Source organism: Erpetoichthys calabaricus, chromosome 14, assembly GCF_900747795.2.
Source record: "Erpetoichthys calabaricus chromosome 14, fErpCal1.3, whole genome shotgun sequence".
Classification (NCBI taxonomy): domain Eukaryota; kingdom Metazoa; phylum Chordata; class Cladistia; order Polypteriformes; family Polypteridae; genus Erpetoichthys; species Erpetoichthys calabaricus.
Window position 1 is genome coordinate 59,778,483 of NC_041407.2, and position 21,078 is coordinate 59,799,560.

The 21,078-nt window shown below is 38.2% G+C and overlaps 2 protein-coding genes across 2 annotated transcripts in view; one reads left to right on the top strand and one right to left on the bottom strand.

Annotated features, from left to right (window-relative positions):
- The window catches only part of eif3i (eukaryotic translation initiation factor 3, subunit I), a 342,432-nt gene that overhangs the window by 14,634 nt on the left and 306,720 nt on the right, over window positions 1-21,078 (top strand). The window contains exons 6-11 of the mRNA XM_028819126.2: window positions 418-545; window positions 1,306-1,416; window positions 1,502-1,591; window positions 2,669-2,742; window positions 2,910-3,002; window positions 5,611-5,704. Coding sequence (XP_028674959.1) covers window positions 418-545; window positions 1,306-1,416; window positions 1,502-1,591; window positions 2,669-2,742; window positions 2,910-3,002; window positions 5,611-5,692 — 578 coding nt within the window. The 3' untranslated portion in view covers window positions 5,693-5,704. The remainder of the gene's footprint in view (window positions 1-417; window positions 546-1,305; window positions 1,417-1,501; window positions 1,592-2,668; window positions 2,743-2,909; window positions 3,003-5,610; window positions 5,705-21,078) is intronic.
- The window catches only part of zgc:154055 (uncharacterized protein LOC556036 homolog), a 66,614-nt gene continuing 51,099 nt past the window's right edge, over window positions 5,564-21,078 (bottom strand). The window contains exons 9-10 of the mRNA XM_028819123.2: window positions 14,220-14,371; window positions 5,564-6,020 (exon numbers count right to left, since the gene is read on the bottom strand). Of these exons, the coding sequence (XP_028674956.1) occupies window positions 5,893-6,020; window positions 14,220-14,371 (280 nt within the window). The 3' untranslated portion in view covers window positions 5,564-5,892. The remainder of the gene's footprint in view (window positions 6,021-14,219; window positions 14,372-21,078) is intronic.

Here is a 21,078-nt window from a genome sequence, read left to right on the forward strand (position 1 = left end):
TCATCTTTAATAGATGTTTCACACTACATTGGGTTTCTTTCTTTTGGTTGTTGGTATAAAGATAGCTGTAGTATGATAGAGTTTTACAATGTATTTTCAGGCATGTACACTTCACTTGAAATATTTATTAGGAACAAAAGAGTTCTCTGTCTTTTTAAAGTATTTTTAACAAGTTATGACTTTTGATCAAAGCAGTAAATATTTGTTAGTATTTATGTTTGCAACATACTAACTTTTATTTGCTGGTTTGTTTTATTCCTTTATGATCAATTTATTAAAGTTTAGCAAGAGAATTTCATGCAATGTAAAGTAAATCAAAAATTAACAAATACGACATTTGCTGTCTGTGATTTATTGATTTTTATTTTAGATGCTATTTGTTTTTAAATTGCTTATGATGCACATTTTTTTTTACAGAGGATAACAATCCATACATGAAGGTACCTTGCAGTGAGTCAAAGATTACGAGTGCTGTGTGGGGTCCTTTGGGAGAGTTTATCGTTGCTGGGCATGAAAATGGTGAAATCAACCAATTTAGTGCCAAGGTGGGGAATGTATATGTTGCAGGTGTTTAATGATTTATCATGTTAGTCTGAGATGACAATTTCTTCAGGACGCAGAGACCATTTTCAATGGCTTTTGCACAAATTATTGGCAGTATCTTGCAATACAGTGAGAGTAAAAAGTGAATGATGCAGTAATATTGATTCAGAAAGAACACGCCAGCTAGCAAGCAATACGCAGTGTTTGTAATTTAAAATGGTCAAGTCACAGTTTCATATTTGTGTTCAGAATCCATGCCAAATGTGCTATCATAATTGTGTGTTTTGAAAGGCTTGACAGGTATAGAGGGTTAGACAGAAAACATCTGCACCATTTCTGATTTAACATCTGTAGTGGATGTAAGGCAGAGAATAGTAATATAAAAATTAGTCTGAATGAAAGAGCTGTAGCAGCTTCATATAAAATTGATAATGCAAAATAGAATTTGACGTTTAAAATTAGTGACTGTAATGATGATGGCAAAATATTCTGTATAGATTTTAGGTTTGGAGAAATAGATTAATTTATTAAAAAAAAAACTTTAGTGTATTTATGCTACATATGATTTGAAGCAAGAATATTTTTAAATGGTCAGATTTATAATATGTATGTAAGTAAGTTTTAAATTGTTGGTGCTTAGCTTTACAAACACATCAGTTTTAGTTGTCAGGTAATACATGTCTCGTTGAGCAGCTTTTTTTTTGTTTTTTTGTGCACTTCTGTGACTTTGTTTTTACCAATAATGATTGCTTATGCTTTTAGTCTGGTGAAATAATGAAGAAGGTGAAAGAACACACAAAACAGATCAATGACATCCAGTCCTCGATTGATCTAACAATGGTGATCACTGCTTCAAAAGACAACAGTGCGAAGGTTGGAATTTAAGTTTTGTTTTTTTTTTTTCCTTCCTTTTTTAGTATGGGGTGGTAATTTTGTTTTTTATTTTATTTTTCTCTAGTTGTTTGACTCTACAACACTAGATCACATTAAAACTTTTAAAACAGAAAGACCTGTCAACTCTGCTGCAATTTCACCTATCATGGACCATGTAAGTTTGTTTGCTAATCCAGTATTTACAATTTTTCCAATTTAGAGAATTCATCAGTGTTTTTATATTTTGTATTGATTTCACCTGGAAAACTTGTATTGTTAAGTGAAGTTATATTGATAAATGTAAAAAATGTCTTCTCCAGTGGCTTATCAGTGCACCAGAAAGAAATTTAGTATCTAAGTCAGTTTAGTTTTTCCTCACTTTTGTTGCCAGCGGTTTAGACATTAATGGCTGTGTGTTGTTATTTTGAGGGGACAGCAAATTTACACTGTTATACAAGCTGTACACTGACTACTTTACATTGTATCAAAGTGTCATATCTTCAGTGTTGTCCCATGAAAAGATATAATAAAATATTTACAAAAATGTGAGGGGTATACTCACTTTTGTGAGATACTTTAAATACTTAGACCATCACAACATTGTTTTCATTTGCAAAGCATGTAAGGGCTCACAGGGTATCAGTTCATGTAATGTTAAAGACAGATGTGCTGGAATATAGTCTTCTTACCTTTTGGAAATAGAAGCATTGCTGGGGAAAAGAAAATATTATTGACTGAGTAATGCTAGAAGAGCAATTGTGTCGAAGCTAACAGAAAGAAGCTAACAGATGGAAGTGTGCAGAATGAGCATACAAGGAAGAAGGTGTTTGTGATTGCAGAGCAAACGGCAAAAGAAAAATAAGAGGCAGTAGATGCAAATTGCTTGACAAATGCAGGGGAGAATATCGTGGTCAGTAACAATGGGATTGAGTCTGCCTGGAAGAAGTACATGTAGATGGTTGCAAAAAAAAATTGAAGATGTAAAAGCAGGGGACCCAAGTGGAAATGTTGATGGAAGTAAAAGGTTCTGAAGTTGAATGGTTGAAAGGACCCGTTCAGCAATATTTTGTGTGAAGAGAGGATTACTGAAAATTGTCAATAAGTTGTGCTTATTCCACTATGCAGAAATCAAGTTTATCTACTGCATTGCGGTCCGTTATACATGTATGAGAATGTAATTTGAAGACTCTTATTTAGTAATAGTCTGTCTCCATTTTTTTTATGGGACTAAAACTTTTATTTCATATTGCAGGTAGTAATGGGAGGTGGGCAGGAAGCCATGGAAGTAACCACAACCTCCACAAGGATTGGCAAGTTTGAAGCTAGGTAAGATGAACTACTATTAAGAATCTACCTGACATGACAACGTTACCAAATTATTAGTTGTGTATATTGTTTGATTATTGACATTGTGACTTATTTCTTTCAGTCTATAACCACACAAATGCCTAAATGTCGATAAGTGTGACAGAATTTATTTGTTTCTTTTGCAGATTTTTCCATGCAGCATTTGAGGAAGAATTTGGTCGTGTAAAGGGGCATTTCGGACCCATCAACTGTGTGGCCTTCCACCCTGATGGAAAAAGGTATGTTAAAGTTGTCTGATTCTGAGAGTATGCATTGTGAGTGACTGTTCTGATCTTTGTTTCAAAATAATTGAGTGACAATTTTCTGTTCACAAATAAACCCATAATCCTTTTTTTCTAACTCAGCATTATGGCATTATACTAGTTCCAGCTCCATAATATGCTCGTTTTTCTACTCTCTTCACCTTTTAATATTTTTGCACTGCAGAGTTTTTTTGCCAATTTCTGATATGTAGTCATGATCATAGCAGCAGAATGTCTGCCTCATCTTCTCTTGAATGAGTATATGAATGTGTACATGACTGGTAGCAGTCTAGATTTTTTTTTCCCCCACTGTGTCATGTACAGTATGTGCAGAGATTTAAAGACTAAAACAAAATCAGGAATGTTGCCTCATAGAATGCTTGCTTTTGGTGCATTTACTTGCAACTCGATCAATTTGTTTGATTCATGGGAACAGATAGAGTGTTCTGCTCAAGTTCTTAAGGCCTGTGCTGACCAACTTTGTGGTATCCTCTGTCAACTGTTCGGTCTGTCCTTAAGGCTCCACAAAGTGCAATACGATAGTGGGAAAAACGTTGAAAAGGATCATTTGAAATCTCATACATCTTTATTTAAATAAGTTTTTTATTTCAGGAATTGCTGTAAAGAAAGAAATCCTTGATACTTTTGCCAATTAATCTTTTGTTTAAATTAAATAATACAGTTGTAGTATAGCTGTACCAGACAGTTATGCAAAATGCATAGTTGGCTTCTTGAATGTTTGTATAGTTGCTGTAACATCCACTTAAACTTTACGGTTTAGAAAAAAATTAGGATTTTGTCCCCCATCCAATATGCAGGTGCTGGTCATAAAATTAGAATATAATGACAAAGTTGATTTATTTCAGTAATTCCGTTCAAAAAGTGAAACTTGTATATTAGATTAATTCATTACACACAGACTGATGTATTTCAAATGTTTATTTCTTTTAATGTTGATGATTATAACTGACACCTAATGAAAGTCCCAAATTCAGTATCTCGGAAAATTAGAATATCAATTAAGACCAATGTAAAAAAAGGATTTTTAGAAATGTTGGCCAACTGAAAGGTATGAACATGAAAAATATGAGCATGTACAGCACTCAATATTTAGTTGGGGCTCCTTTGGCCCGGATTACTGCAGCAATGCGGCGTGGCATGGAGTCGATCAGTCTGTGGCACTGCTCAGGTGTTATGAGAGCCCATGTTGCTCTGATAGTGGCCTTCAGCTCTTCTGAATTGTTGGGTCTGGCGTATTGCATCTTCCTCTTCACAATATCCCATAGATTTTGTATGGGGTTAAGGTCAGGCGAGTTTGCTGGCCAAACAAGAACAGGGATACCATGGTCCTTAAACCAGGTACTGGTAGCTTTGGCACTGTGTGCAGGTGCCAGGTCCTGTTGGAAAATGAAATCTGCATCTCCATAAAGTTCGTCAGCAGCAGGAAGCATGAAGTGCTCTAAAACTTCCTGGTAGACGGCTGCGTTGACCTTGGACCTCAGAAAACACAATGGACCAACACCAGCAGATGACATGGCACCCCGAACCATCACTGACTGTGGAAACTTTACACTGGACCTCAAGCAACGTGGATTCTGTGCCTCTCCTCTCTTCCTCCAGACTCTAGGACCTTGATTTCCAAAGGAAATGCAAAATTTACTTTCATCAGAGAACATAACTTTGGACCACTCAGCAGCAGTCCAGTCCTTTTTGTCTTTAGCCCAGGCGAGACGCTTCTGACGCTGTCTCTTGTTCAAGAGCGGCTTGACACAAGGAATGCGACAGCTGAAACCCATGTCTTGCATATGTCTGTGCGTGGTGGTTCTTGAAGCACTGACTCCAGCTGCAATCCACTCTTTGTGAAACTCCCCCATGTTTTTGAATGGGTTTTGTTTCACAATCCTCTCCAGGGTGCGGTTATCCCTATTGCTTGTACACTTTTTTTTCTACCACATCTTGTCCTTCCCTTCGCCTCCCTATTAATGTGCTTGGACACAGAGCTCTGTGAACAGCCAGCCTCTTTAGCAATGACCTTTTGTGTCTTGCCCTCCTTGTGCAAGGTGTCAATGGTCGTCTTTTGGACAACTGTCAAGTCAGCAGTCTTCCCCATGATTGTGTAGCCCACAGAACTAGACTGAGAGACCATTTAAAGGCTTTTGCAGGTGTTTTGAGTTAATTAGCTGATTAGAGTGTGGCACCAGGTGTCTTCAATATTGAACCTTTTCACAATTTTCTAATTTTCCGAGATACTGAATTTGGGACTTTCATTAGTTGTAAGTTATAATCATCAACATTAAAAGAAATAAACATTTGAAATACATCAGTCTGTGTGTAATGAATGAATCTAATATACAAGTTTCACTTTTTGAATGGAATTACTGAAATAAATCAACTTTGTCATGATATATTCTAATTTTATGACCAGCACCTGTATTGAAGACACTTATATAATTTTTTTTTTTTGTAAAATTAAGATTCATCATTTTCTGTTTTGTAAATGCTTAACTATTCACCAAAATAGATTGAGACAGCTAAACTTTTAAGTGTTTTTTTTTTTTTTTTTTTTTACATTTTTTCTCCACAGTTACAGCAGTGGTGGTGAAGACGGCTATGTGAGGATACATTACTTTGACCCACAGTACTTTGAATTTGAATTTGAAGTATAAATATGTCATCTCCTTTTCATTAATAAATCTACTTCACAAATTTCAAGAGGTGTTTGCAGCTTCAATGGAAATTCTCAAGTTTAAAAGTCTTTAATAAAGCCATGAAACAGAATGCCTTTCTGTTTTAAAGCAGTTTTCAACAAATGTTTTCTTAGCCTTAATTTATCTGAACCATCAAAGAAGATGCAAACAACTGAGCATCATTCATCATGAAGAGCCGCTTTCTTGTTCAGTTTAATACAACTGCTGTAGTGTCTCACAATGCGCTGGATTTCCTCTTGTGCTTCTTCCACAAACTTGGAACAGGAGATCCACCTGAAGAAAAAACCTGTAAAATCAAACATATTAATTTTAACTTAAGTTCTTGCTTACTTTTGATACAAATTTTATATATTCAGTTCTGCACATCACATTATGACTGCTAAACATGTTTATGTTTAAAATATAATATATATATAAAAAAACAGCATAATTTCTTGGCTTCATAATATACTGATCAGAAGTTTATTTGGTGTCTTAATTTGCTTTAAATAGTAGGAACAGTTTTATTTTGTCTCAGGCCGGGTTTATACCTCACACGACGGATGCTCCTGCTACACAAGCGTTTTACTGTTTATACTTGCGTGCGTGCTTTACGGAAATCTGGAGGAATCCACCAGGTGGCAGTGCGAGATACCATCACGGTGAGAACAGGTTTGGCTTCGCCGTGTTGTGAATTGCCTGGAGCGCCCATTAAATTCTGATGAAACCTTACCGCAATATCTCTAAAAAGGATGTTTAATGATTAAATCCATCAATCCAGGGAGGTGTCCATTCCAGCGAGCATTGAGCATGAGGCAGAAACAATCCCTAGATGGGGCATCGGCTCATCACAAGGTAAATACAAGCACACACGTACACACTGGCATCATTTTTAGCATCACCAAATCTGCATATCTTTGGAAGGAAACTGGAGCACACTGGAAACCCAGAAGGAAAACCTGTAAACTCCAGGCAGAGAATACCAGCAACGTGACTCTCTGCGTGACAGCGGTGCTACCACTCTGCCATTGTGTCACTCCCATGTATGTAATTATTAACAGTATTCATTATTTAAATGAAATTAATTTATCTGTAAAATGTAACATACATACATTAATGCATTTCATCATGAAAGTGATATCAAGTGTAAATCTTAGGCTTCTAAATGTGCAGAGAGTTGGAATAGCATATGTTTGTGTTCAGTGTGGTGATCTATTGCTGTTTGCTGCTGCTGTCAGGTCCAGAGGAAGCCCTAGGAAAAAAGACAGTATGTGAGACTTTTAAAATGTATCGTGTCATTAGGATCGGGAGTATGTGACGCTTGAATATAAAAGCACCACGAATGCATTTGTATGTCGGCATTTTGAGGAGTGGTGGCTCTGAGGCTAGGAATCTGCACTAGAAATCGGAAGGTTGCCGGTTCGAATCCCGTAAAATGCCAAAAAAAAGGGACTCTGCTCTGTTGGGCCCTTGAGCAAGGCCCTTAACCTGCAATTGCTAAGCGCTTTGAGTAGTGAGAAAAGTGCTATATAAATGCAAAAATTTAAATTAAAAAAAAAAAAAAAATGTTGCTTCACCACATTGAACCATTCATCAAACATCGAAGTGCACACATCGATCACGTAGGATCCGCAAAGTGGCTGTCACATGTAAATTGTAACCACAGACTCTGATGTCACATTCCAACTTTTAGCACACTTGCGCCCCCCAACTTTTTGCTGTCACTGCAACTCATGCACACGTCGCGTTAATTTCTGAGGACCTGTTCAGAGGACTTGTCAAATGAACACGTGGAAGCCATGATGTGTACGCGTTCTGAGCGTGAATTATAAACGAGCCCTTAGAATCGTACAGTTCATAATTTGTTTTATTATTTAGGAAGAAATTTGAATTATGAGCTTGGATAAAGCATACTTTCAATCAGGAGTACACACTTGGAATGGCTAAGATGGCATGGTAGGGCAACTCTAGTCTATAAGAACTTGTGCAACACTGATGAACTGGTCTATTTTCTTGTGGGAATGACTGGTAGTAATGTTTGCTAAATCTAAAAAATTGAACAACTGCAACTAACAGTAAGAATGTGCAGTAAAATGTGCATACATGGAGGGTGTTTTTTAAACCTAATTATTGAAGCGTATGCAATTTGTTCACTGGTGATGACATTAAAGTGAAACTGCCTGTTTTGAAACATCCATGATCAGTGTCTTGTATGTCTACCAAGCCAAACAGCTGTGAACTCCGGGGGGTTGGGGGGTCTTTATAATGTTGCTGTAAGAGTCTGAATGAAGCCTTCTGGTTTCTTTCCCCATAACCAACCACCACACAATAAATGTCTTATTGATAGAACATCATAAACTTCATCTTAAAAATGAGGTTTTACAATGTTAATGACAGACTACAAGATTAAAATGGAAATTTTGAGATTAAAATCGACCTTTCAACTTTGATCTTGACATAGACCTATTTTTTTTCCCCACTGTATCTTATTTTTTTTGTCCTTCTCTGTGGCACTAATACACTCTGTATGACATTCAGAAGGTGAGCTGTGAGTCACCTTTTCATGGCAACTTTAATATCTGACCATGTTTTTTATTTCAGGCACTGTGTGACTTTCTGAACTTGAACATTTGAGTGCCTCCACCACACTGTGCTTCTCCAATTTCCTTTTGTTGCTTGTACCACTGCTTAAGCCACCAAATAGTATGTTTTTGTTGCCTCCACTTCACTGAGCAGGACCTCCATTTCACATTTGCTGAAGTTATTTTTTACATGTGTTTGTGCCATTGTCCTTTAACAAAACACTAAACGGAGGGGGCTATTTATATTTTTCAAGTAGGTATAATTCTGGGATCGGGGTGGGATTTATAAAGGGAAAGTGTGTTGGACTTTGCTTATGTACAGTTTTATTCATTAGAATTTTTTTGTGCATACATTTCAAGTTTTGTCCTTTGGCCATGTTTTGGTGTGAATTCTACATAAGGCGTTATATGTGAGGCCCCAGGACAGTACTTGCTTGTTTCAGATGTAACCATGGTACATTAATGAGCTACCAAAAGACCTATAGACATCATTGCTAAAAGATAGGCCTACAGTTTAGGAGAAGCACATGAATTTAAAAGCCATTATTAAGAAATGGAGGACCAATGGCCTCCTTCGCTATTCTTGCATGATCAGTTAGTTTTTCAGGACGGTCAGCTCTGTGCAGGTTTACAACTGTGTCTAGTTGTACTAAATCGATAGAAAACTAGTTAAACGGACTTGATTCTGGCATCAAAACAAAATATTGTCAATCAAGGACTTTGAAGCACATTTGGTTATTTGCAGACAACCTAAGGAACAACACTTTTTACGGATGGGCTAACTTCATGACCCTGAGACACAGTCGCAAAAATCCAACCTCACCAAAAAAATAACTGAAAAAAATCAAGAATAAACCGTAATGCTGCTTTGCTATCTTAGTTCTGGTCTATGGCATATGCACTATATGATAATAGCATGCCTGACTGCAAATCAGTGGCACCATATTGTTAATCTTCTGCAACTTTCTCAGCATCCTATTGGCACTGCTAGCACATATTCTTGTATTTGGCAGCAATCTGCATTTTTCTAATGTTGTTTTGCAATTCAGTTATCACTGACTTTTATTAAGAACTAGTTGATTACCCAGTGGCTTCGCTCACTGAGTGAAAGGGAAAAAAATAAAATGTAGTCTATAAGTTATTAAGCAGTAAAACATTAACATTTAAGAAGTAAAGCTACATTGAGCACTACTGGAGTGGTTTGAGGTAAACTACATTTTAAAGGTGCTATAACACAACAGGTAAGTAGTACTAACAGCAGCTAAAATGTATCTGGATTATCTTTTGGTAGTAGATCCCTTGTGAAAGGCGCTACACGACCGCTGTGGTATAGAAATTGCATTTTCTATGTGATTGTCCAAATTTCTGTCTGACAACCTTGCACTACGTGCCTGTGATTTACTTCTTAAAATAATTCATCACAAAAGGAACCTTGAATGTTGTGGGGTTTTAGTGACCCGAACTCGCCCTAAGGGACAGTAAGTAGTCGTGCAGGGTAATTTACAAACAGAGTCCTGCTTCGATGGCGCCAATTACACTCATTCTCAAAGATTTCCACTCTCCCAGGAGCCGACATCGCACTTGAAGTGTCACAAACAGTGCGAGAAGAGAGGACGCTGCCTGAAACTGCGAAGCTCTCGACCCCGCGGAGCAACTCAACATTCCACGCCACCCAGCGTCCACTTTGTTCTCACACACATTGTTTACAGCTCACCGCAATTAAAAAGTAGAAAGACGCCAAGCTGTTTTCCTCATCTCTTCTACTATCAAGTACTGGCAACTAAAAAAAAAAGTTACAATGTGGCAAGTTTCCGCGACAGTCACGTGGACGAATAAATAAAACTTCTCTGTCAGAACGTGCCTGGCGGCGGATGGCTTAGCGCTGTAGTCCAGAGAGGAGGGATGGGAGAGGACGACGCGGGGTGCACTTCTATGGGATAGATCGGCGTGTTTGTGTTTCTTTTCAATATCAGTAAAATAACTCTCACACAAATAATAACAATTCGTAAAGGCGATATAAAAATAGCGTCCACAAACGAACTGATTAGTTCCTGTATTATAATATGTTCTGTGGTCATGCGTAATTTCCATATCGCGTGGTCATACGTAATTTCCGTTTCAAACGCGAAAAGAATTTTATATATATATACAGTAGATGGGGCTAAATGTGTTCCCATTTCAAGTGTGTGAATGAGACTACATCTAAAATGCCCAGAAAGGTGATGACTTTGGCAGAGAAAGTGTGAAAGCACATAAATTCATCTTTAGTGAAAATAAGATGGAGGGATTGAGGATCTAATAAAAAATATCGGGAGTGTGCTCCCCTCGTCTTTCTCGTATACTGAGAGAGAGAAAATGGTCATCAGAACCACTTCCAATTGCAAAATATTTCTCAAATATCATCTCTTTGTTTCTCATCATAACTAATTGAAAGTATCAATACACAATCATTTATTTATCTCTATTTATAATCAAACTTTATATTAAAATTATATTTTCGCACTTAGGGCGGTCAAAAACAATGGTGGAAGTTTTTCATGATTACATATGCATTACCTAGATTATGTGCAAAGTAAAAAGAGTTATAGTCACCTAAAACATAGAGAAAGTGTTAGTATTATATAATATTTATTGCAATAAATTGCTATAGGTAAAATTGCATTTAGCTACGTTTAATTATAATGATGGTGGAAATCCATCCGCCCATCCATTATCCAACCAACTATATCCTAACTACAGGGTCACGGGGTCTGCTGGAGCCAATCCCAGCCAACACAGGGCTCAAGGCAGGAAACAAACCCTGGGCAGGGTGCCAGCCCACCGCAGGGCATGGTGGAAATAAAAAAATATATACTGTATATAAAATTAAATGTATTACCAGGAACACGACGGGGACATAACAGCTTATTGTACCCATTACATCTTTATATTTACATGGCATTTTTAATATTTACACATTATTGTTAAACTGATGATGTATAAATTAAAATAAAATTAATAATAGTTACTGAAAGAATATGCGTTATATTGAATACAGTTTTTAATATTGTGTACACATGTATATTTCCATGATATAAAAAATTCAGATGGTTGTTTACATAAAGTACTATTTCCGGTTGAGTAATTTTTCTAAAATTTCATATCTGTTTATTTTTCATCATTATAAATGTGTATGCAAAATTTGAATCGTCTATCTGTAATTATAACCATAGTTTACTTGAAAATTCACTAAAGTATTCAGTGAAAGTACCACTTCAGTTGTGTGATTTTTCTCAAATTTCATATCTACTTATTTTTTGTCATTTTTAATATCCACACAAAATTTGTCGGTTCAACTAACATTTGCACTTTGGGATGTGGAGGAAACCTACATAGACAAAATGAGAATGTGCAAACTCCACAGAGTGAACCAGATCTGGATTTGAAGCCAAAGTGTCTGTTGCGCTAAACAGCAATACTAACCACTACCAACAGTGTATACTACGGACAAGAAAAGTTTGATTTTTATGGAGTGTTTTATTAAGTTTGTCTGCAACAGTTTACAATTTTCACTTTTTCATGGGAGGTCTTATCATCATGTCCAAACCTCAGACAGCAAGAAGTGTGACGTACCTGCAAACTTTTGAATTCCATCTGTTTTCACTAAGACCACTAGTGAACGTGGTAATATATGTGATGCCCGAATACAGGTGTTATAAGCATTTTACAAATAAGCAGTATCTACCAGGGTTTCTGATTTCTTAATATTTACAGTGGTGTGAAAAACTATTTGCCCCCTTCCTGATTTCTTATTCTTTTGCATGTTTGTCACACAAAATGTTTCTGATCATCAAACACATTTAAACATTAGTCAAATATAACACAAGTAAACACAAAATGCAGTTTGTAAATGGTGGTTTTTATTATTTAGGGAGAAAAAAAAATCCAAACCTACAAGGCCCTGTGTGAAAAAGTAATTTCCCCCTGAACCTAATAACTGGTTGGGCCACCCTTAGCAGCAATAACTGCAATCAAGCGTTTGCGATAACTTGCAATGAGTCTTTTACAGCGCTCTGGAGGAATTTTGGCCCACTCATCTTTGCAAAATTGTTGTAATTCAGCTTTATTTGAGGGTTTTCTAGCATTAACCGCCTTTTTAAGGTCATGCCATAGCATCTCAATTGGATTCAGGTCAGGACTTTGACTAGGCCACTCCAAAGTCTTCATTTTGTTTTTCTTCAGCCATTCAGAGGTGGATTTGCTGGTGTGTTTTGGGTCATTGTCCTGTTGCAGCACCCAAGATCGCTTCAGCTTGAGTTGACGAACAGATGGCCGGACATTCTCCTTCAGGATTTTTTGGTAGACAGTAGAATTCATGGTTCCATCTATGACAGCAAGCCTTCCAGGTCCTGAAGCAGCAAAACAACCCCAGACCATCACACTACCACCACCATATTTTACTGTTGGTATGATGTTCTTTTTCTGAAATGCTGTGTTCCTTTTACGCCAGATGTAACGGGACATTTGCCTTCCAAAAAGTTCAACTTTTGTCTCATCAGTCCACAAGGTATTTTCCCAAAAGTCTTGGCAATCATTGAGATGTTTCTTAGCAAAATTGAGACGAGCCCTAATGCTCTTTTTGCTTAACAGTGGTTTGCGTCTTGGACATCTGCCATGCAGGCCGTTTTTGCCCAGTCTCTTTCTTATGGTGGAGTCGTGAACACTGACCTTAATTGAGGCGTGAGGCCTGCAGTTCTTTAGACGTTGTCCTGGGGTCTTTTGTGACCTCTCGGATGAGTCGTCTCTGCGCTCTTGGGGTAATTTTGGTCGGCCAGCCACTCCTGGGAAGGTTCACCACTGTTCCATGTTTTTGCCATTTGTGGATAATGGCTCTCACTGTGGTTCGCTGGAGTCCCAAAGCTTTAGAAATGGCTTTATAACCTTTACCAAACTGATAGATCTCAATTACTTCTGTTCTCATTTGTTCCTGAATTTCTTTGGATCTTGGCATGATGTCTAGCTTTTGAGGTGCTTTTGGTCTACTTCTCTGTGTCAGGCAGCTCCTATTTAAGTGATTTCTTGATTGAAACAGGTGTGGCAGTAATCAGGCCTGGGGGTGCCTACGGAAATTGAACTCAGGTGTGATACACCACAGTTAGGTTATTTTTTAACAAGGGGGCAATTACTTTTTCACACAGGGCCATGTAGGTTTGGATTTTTTTTCTCCCTAAATAATAAAAACCATCATTTAAAAACTGCATTTTGTGTTTACTTGTGTTATATTTGACTAATGGTTAAATGTGTTTGATGATCAGAAACATTTTGTGTGACAAACATGCAAAAGAATAAGAAATCAGGAAGGGGGCAAATAGTTTTTCACACCACTGTATATTTGACTATTTGACATCTCTAAACTGTGCCCAGTTTGGCACAGTGGTGCAGGGCTGGCATGATTGCCTTACAGTTGCCAATGTCTCTTATTTGCTCCCTCATCACAAAGACAGCATGTTTGGTTGATGAGCAACACTGAACTGGGAGGGTACCAGTATACCCAAAGTACTGGAGCCTCATCTATGATTGATAGATAGATCTGAAAGACACTATATTAGATACATAACCATAAAAGATGATAGATATGAAAGGCACTATATCAGATACATAAGCATAAAAGACTATAGATAGAACTTTATACGTCCCCAGGGGAAAATTTGTGACTTGTAGTGGATGATGCTGGATGCTGTGTAAAGATTCTTAGGCGGATTAAGAAAATAAATGGGTGGCTGTTTACAACGGTAATGTTATTTCTTGCTGAGGACAGCCATTTTTCAGTTCATGCAGTTAAAGCTTATTATAACCCGCATGTCCCCGGACAGTAGCCAGCTTCTTCTCATCTGGTGAGAACTCAAGCCCAGTTATAACAACACCCCCCATTTCCAGACAATTACCTTGCCAGAGTTGCAGACTGTGCGGCCACACAGATGGCCAAATGACCAGCTCATTTCGCTGATAAAGAGGATTGGTGAATGTCTTCAGCATGGCAGGATTGTTCATCCAGTCCCAAAAGGAGAAGGTTTTCTCTCTTACCTGGAATGCATACCTGCAACGAAGAAGACATAATAAACACACTGTAGTGGTGCTACAACTTAAAGGACTCCATTTCCCAGCTGCCTCGAGAGTAGTCCCCTGATTGGATGTTTGAGGAGAATGCAGGGGCCAGTGGGAATTTTAAAAAGGTTGCCGGCTTAGCAAGAAGAGGAGGCCGTTGTCTGTGTTTCTGTTCACCTGTTTGTCTCGTCTGCCATAACCCTTATGGAATATCGTTTATACCAGGGGTGTCGAACTCTGGTCCTGGAGGGCCGCAATGGTTGCAGGTTTTCATTCTAACCACCTTCTTAATTAGTGACCTGTTTTGCTGCTAATTAACTTTTTGCCTTAGTTTTAATTAACTCAGCTCAGACCCTTTAGTTCTTTCTTTTTCCTTAATTAGAAGCTGAACAATAATTTGACACAAAATGAACAAACAAGTGACCAGCTAAGCACATTATCTGAACATAAAGAAAGGTGATGGTCTTGGTAAGGTTGATCTCTCAGTTCAGTAATCAGAAACAGAAAATCAGCAGCTTGGGAAATGTCTGCTGTGGTAGAATGAGAGCAGCAGCAAGCCATGGAATTAAACAACAGGTTTAATTAAAAGCCAGGATTGACTTCTCATTAAGGAACTGGTTGGAGTGAAACTGGTTGGAGTCTGAAGCCCCAATTTAGCTGGTCATCTGTTGGTTCGTTTCAGATCTCATTTCTGTTTGGCTGTCATTTAATGAAGAAAAGAATCAATTGAGAGGACTGAATCCTTAAAAATAGGGCTAATAAAATGAAGGGAAAAGGAGATAATTAGCAGTGAAAACTGGTCAACTGTTAGAATGAAAACCTGCAGTCACTGCGGCCCTCCAGGCCTGGAGTTCGACACCTGTGGTTTATACCCTGGATGATGAACCTGTAAGGATATATGGACTGTCTCATGCTGGACTGTCGTGTGAGTAGTATTGGACTGGTCATTGTGTTTCATCGGAAAAAGTGCTCCCCAAATTGCACCCTTCGCTGCATCAGGACTACCAGTAGGACTGTTTATTACGTTATTTACGGAAAGCTGTTACCAGGATCGTCATCTTTTACTCCATACCACTTGTTTTGTTACTGATGCATTGGACTGATTCCTGGACATTGTCGTGGGTGATTGTTGTTAGGTGTTTATTGATATGTGTTGTATTTGTTATTGCCATAGGGGAAGGGGAGGGTTATCTGATTATTTGTTGTTTATATTTACTTTCCATTTTCTATATTATTCATTCATTAATTGATTTATAGGCTTTCGTGTCTCTGTTTGTGAGTGAGTGCGGGTCGGGCCAAGGCAGGGTGCGTTCCTGGAATCCCCACCAAAAAAAAAATCAATAAATCACCATCCCTTCAACCGTGTGAATGTGAATAGTACTGGACAGTTACAACACACTGGCGAAAAATGCTAACATTTTAGCTAAAATGGCTAAAAGAGACTACTTATTTGTGTTCTGTGTATTTTTTTGGTATATTGTTGTTATGGTATTAATGTCATTAGTCTGAGGAACAGGCCAGTAAGTAAGAATGTAATTGTTCTGTGCATACATGGTAATAAACAAAGTTATCAAGCCTAGGTAATTTTTCTTTTTCTTTTAACAAAAGTCGAAATTAGCCACCCATCGATGAACCTAGGCTTCAATTCTCGCCGATATTTTATTTTCTCCTTGTACATTTGTCTGATATTTTGCACAAGTGCAGCTACAGCCTTAGGAAGACACACAGCTCTGCAGCACAGCCATCACCTAAAACTGCTCCCTCGACTCATTCATATGACATGCAGTAGACGCAGACACGTATTCAGGTCTCCGACTGGTGTGGCTGGCCATCTGCTCATCTCCCTAATCTATGTTTTAACTTCATTTTTATGTATTAGTTTATCTCAGCGGCCACTGTCCTATGATCGTGATTCTTTACTTAACATATTTTCTTGCTTGCTTTCCTCTCAATTTTCATCTCCTGATGGGATATTATGTGAACCTCCACCTTTGTTTTATTCATCTCCTGACTTCTTCACCTGGACGCTGGTGTTCACCTGTTATCAGTGAGCTGAATGCCTCTCGGAGACACAAACGCACCTGCCGCCGCCGTGGAAGAAGAGCCGGTATTGCTGTCAAACAACACTGACTCAAGTCCCAGAGCTTGGATTCCCGATGCCTGCGAGTCTTCTATGACCCATCTTCTCCTACACAGGACTCCATCCCTGGTCCATGGGCGCTGGATACCGGATTTAATTTCTCCATCTCAAGGCGGCATCACTCTTCCTCGGTGTGCTCTCGGGGAGTAAACTCTGCTAATCTTCACACGTTCACCCGTGCTCGTCCCGCAGCAAACTCTTCTGCTTCCGTCAAGGCTGCTCTTTTGAACGTGAGATCAGTGTCTAGTAAAACTTTTATTCTTCAAGACGTTATTATCTCAAACTGTATTTCTTATTCATCACTGACACCTGGATTGTAAATAGGGACTCTTCATGTTTTACTGACTTGGTACAATCAGGTTATTCATTTTTAAACTCTCCTCGGCTGACTTGTCATGGTGGGAGCATTGCCACTGTTTTAAAAAGTATGTTCTTGTGTCGGAGCCTTACAAGGGGTCCTTTTAGTAGCTTCGAACTGCAACTTTTTGTGCAGCTCCCCTTCTTTGTTGTTTGCTGTGGTTTATAGACGTCCTGTAATTTATGATACTTTCATTTCTGAATTCTCTGATCTCCTGGCTGATATTACCCTCTCCCATGACAAAGTATTTATTGTTCGTGATTTTAACATTCACGTTTGTTGTCAATCGAAACCTTTGGTTAATGACTTTTTATCGCCATTGGACTCATTAGATTTTTATGCAGCATATTAATACGCCAACTCACTCTCTCGGTCACACCCTTGATCTTCTTCTTACACATGATATTTCAGTTTAATAATACTGATTTATGCCATGTTTCTTTTACTGATCATTTTTCTATAATGATGAATTTAAATATTACTGTTGATGTTCCTACTACTAGTTGTTCTCCACGCTGCTCTCGCTTTTTAAATTCTTCTATTATATCCGATTTTAAAACCATATTCTCTAGTCTTGATGTACAAGTCCAATATGATGGTATTGATGATTCTGTCTTAGAATTTAATTCTTCTTGTAAAATGGTTTTAGACTCAATTGCTCTGCTCAAGATACGCTGTAATAAGGGAAGACCTGCTCCCTGGCTAAATGAAACTACGCTATCGCTGCACCGCGCCTGTCGAACTGCGGAACGGCGTTGGAAAAAAGTTGGATTGATTGTTTCTAAACAGATTTTTAGGACTTCTCTATTCAACTTCCAGGTTGCAGTTAAGAAAGCTAAACATAATTTTTTCACTGATTTAGTATCCCGTCATTCTAAGAATTCTATAGTCTTATTTAATTCAATTAATGTGGCCATTCACCCTCATTCTGTGACAGGATTAAATAGTACTGTTTTTTCATGTGAGCAGTTTCTTTCATTCTTTGTCAGTAAAATTGATACAATCTGAACTTCCGACTGTTAATCATGGCATTGTCTTGGAATCTTTTGATCTGGTCTCACTTTCACAGTTAAAAAGTACTATTGACACCCTTAAACCAGCTCTCAGTCCTCTTGATATTGTACCACCACACCTCTTAGTGGTAGCCTTTGATGTTTTGGGTCCACCTTTACTAGCCATCATCAATGATTCTATTAGTGAGGGGGTTGTGCCCTCATTTTTTAAACCTGCTGCGGTGCGTCCCTGTCTAAAAAAAGGCAGAATTAGATCCTGGAGTTTTAGCTAATTTTTGCCTGATTTCCTAATTGCCATTTCTGGCTAAAATATTAGAAAGTATTATTTATAATCAATTGGTTGATCACCTTAACTCCAATAATTTATTTGAGCTCTACCAATCTGGCTTTAGGCGTTATCATGGTGTTGAGATGGCCCTCCTGAAAGTATTCAATGACATCTCTATTATTACTGACTCAGGTGGCGCTGCAGTCCTTGTCCTCCTTGACCTGACTGCTGCCTTTGACACTATTGACTATGAGATATTGCTGTTGCGGCTTGAACATCTTGTTGGGCTTAAAGGGGCTGCTCTTAACTGGTTCAGGTCATATCTAATTGGTAGACATTTTTCAGTGACTTTAAATTCCTCTCTTTCATCTACTGCTCCTCTTAAATGTGGTGTTCCTCACGGTTCCATTTTGGGTCCTATTTTATTCTCTATATACCTTCACCCTATTGGAGCGATTTTTAGGAAATTTAACATTTCTTTTCACTGCTATGCTGATGATACACAGGTTTATATTCCCGTCTGCAACTCTGCAATGAATCAACTGCACAACTGTCTTTTTGAACTAAGATCCTGGATGGCTAATAATTTTCTTGAACTGAATCAAAATAAAACGGAGGTGCTTATAGTGGGTCCTTCAGCTAAAGCCCAAATTGGACTTCTCGGCTCTTTCTCTGTCTTTTCCAAACCTCAAGTCTGCAATCTTGGTGTTATTTTTGACAGTAACCTCTCTTTTGAGAAACAGATTAATTCTGTAGTTAAGAGCTGCTTTTTCCAGCTTCGTCTTTTAGGTAAGATCAAGCCTTTTTTTATCTTCTAGGGATCTTGAGAAAGGTACTCATGCTTTTATCTTTTCTCACCTTGATTACTGCAACTCGCTGTATTCTGAGATTAACAAATCCCTGATACGCAGGTTACAGTTGGTCCAGAATGCTGCCGCTCGCTTTCTGGTTCGGGCAAGACAGTCTGATTCTGTTTCTCCAATATTAGCTTCTTTACACTGGCTGCCTGTCAGTTTTCAAATTGATTTTAAAATCTTGTTGCTAGTTTTTAAATATTTACAAGGGCTTGCTCCTGCCTATTTATCTGAACTGTATGTTTTACACCAACCATCTAGAGTGCTTAGCTCTTCTGGTCAGTTGTCTCTTGTTGTCCCTCGTACCAAGTATAAAACCAAGGGGACAGGGCTTTTGCAGCTGCTGCTCCTCACCTGTGGAACTCTTTACCTCATCACATAAAGGAGTCGTCTACAATTGAACTGTTCAAAACAAGACTAAAGACTCATTTCCATTCACTTGCTTTCCGTGACCTTCAGTAATACTGATTGTTTCCTCATTGTGATTATGTAATCTTACTTCTGTTTATTATTTATTTTTATTTATGTTCATTTATTTTTTTCTGTTTGTTTTTTATGTTAATTGAATGTTTTTTTTTCTTTTATTGTAAAGCACTTTGGCCACAACATTCCTATGTTGTCTTAAATGTGCTATATAAATAAATTGACATTGACATTCTTGCTGTGCATCTCTGACTAGTTGCTCTTTCTTTAATAGAAGTGTCAGTCTTTTAAATGCGGTCGTTCTAAAGTTGGTCGTCATGGACCCCATCTTTTGGAATGTGTGTGTTTTTTCTGTTTCTCCCCACTTATACTTTAAAGTTGTGAGATATTGTAGTAGTGTTACTGCCTCACAACTTTATAGAGTCCTCTTTGACACATGATGCATTTTGTTGGCCAATAGCTTAAAAGCTGGCCAAAAAAAAATGGGGGCCTACTGTGACGGATCTAAAAACCACACAGCGATCAGTGTGGCGTTTGTCAGATTTAGGAGAGCCTGTCCTACCTTGCTAGAAGCTCCAGAAGATGGCATTCAGGCAAAGAACAGCACACACATTCCGGGAAAGACACAATGTTTTATAAACACTGATTAACATCGATTGACAGAGATGGAATAATGCTTGTAACAAATCTTGTACATCATCTCTGCAGGGAAGCCATATGCTGTCAACCATGTTGTAAATGTTAGTAACATTGTTTTTTAGCCGCAGATTTGCAACAGTGATGATTTGGGGGATGTCACTATCAACCATTTCTCGAATGTTGCACCAAACTTTCAATGCGCTTACAACACGTGAAGTAAAATGTGAATTCATACATTTTCCCACCGCATGGTAAGGTAAGCTGCATTCATGCAAAGCACTGGCTTTCCGAAAGTTGTTGGTGTGATTGACAGCACACACATAAACATCATAGTGTGAATAAGCACACATATGTGAATCACAAGCGACATCACAGCACCAACACACAGGTGGCCATGGATGCAAACCGTATTGCAGTAGTCAGCATATTATCCTGAAGATAAGCAGAGCTGGATGGGTGACTGACAGTGAAATGTCACACCAAAGCCAAGCTCTGCACAAATCCCTGAAACATTCCCACTACACATTACACGCTCTGGAAGGTTGAAGAAAGCAGGTGGAGACTACCAGGGTATTTGATAAATATGGCCTCGCAGAAGATAAGCGGAGATCATGAGGAGAGGCATGGCACGCAACTCTGAAAGACAATCATTAACATTGGAAGAATGAACATGGCTTCAGAAACAGTGCCACAGCTAGTTTCAGTTACTGTTGCTTTACGAGGGCGTTTCCCGTGGCCATAACAGCAGGAAGGTAATTCTTCTGAAAGCACGGTTGTTTGTCACTCATTGTTAAATAAGCTACCTTACGCTAATTCAGTAAATGTATCTTGGTCTTTCCATCTCGGTGTTCATTACAGTATTATTCTTGATGTTGTTGCAAAGTGGCAGCCATTACATGCAGCTTAGCGTACTATCTTACCTTATTATGCTTATATTTCCTCTTCTACTACTTTGAATATTATTAGTATTATTAAAGAAATAAATGTGGTGATGTCTTAGCGTT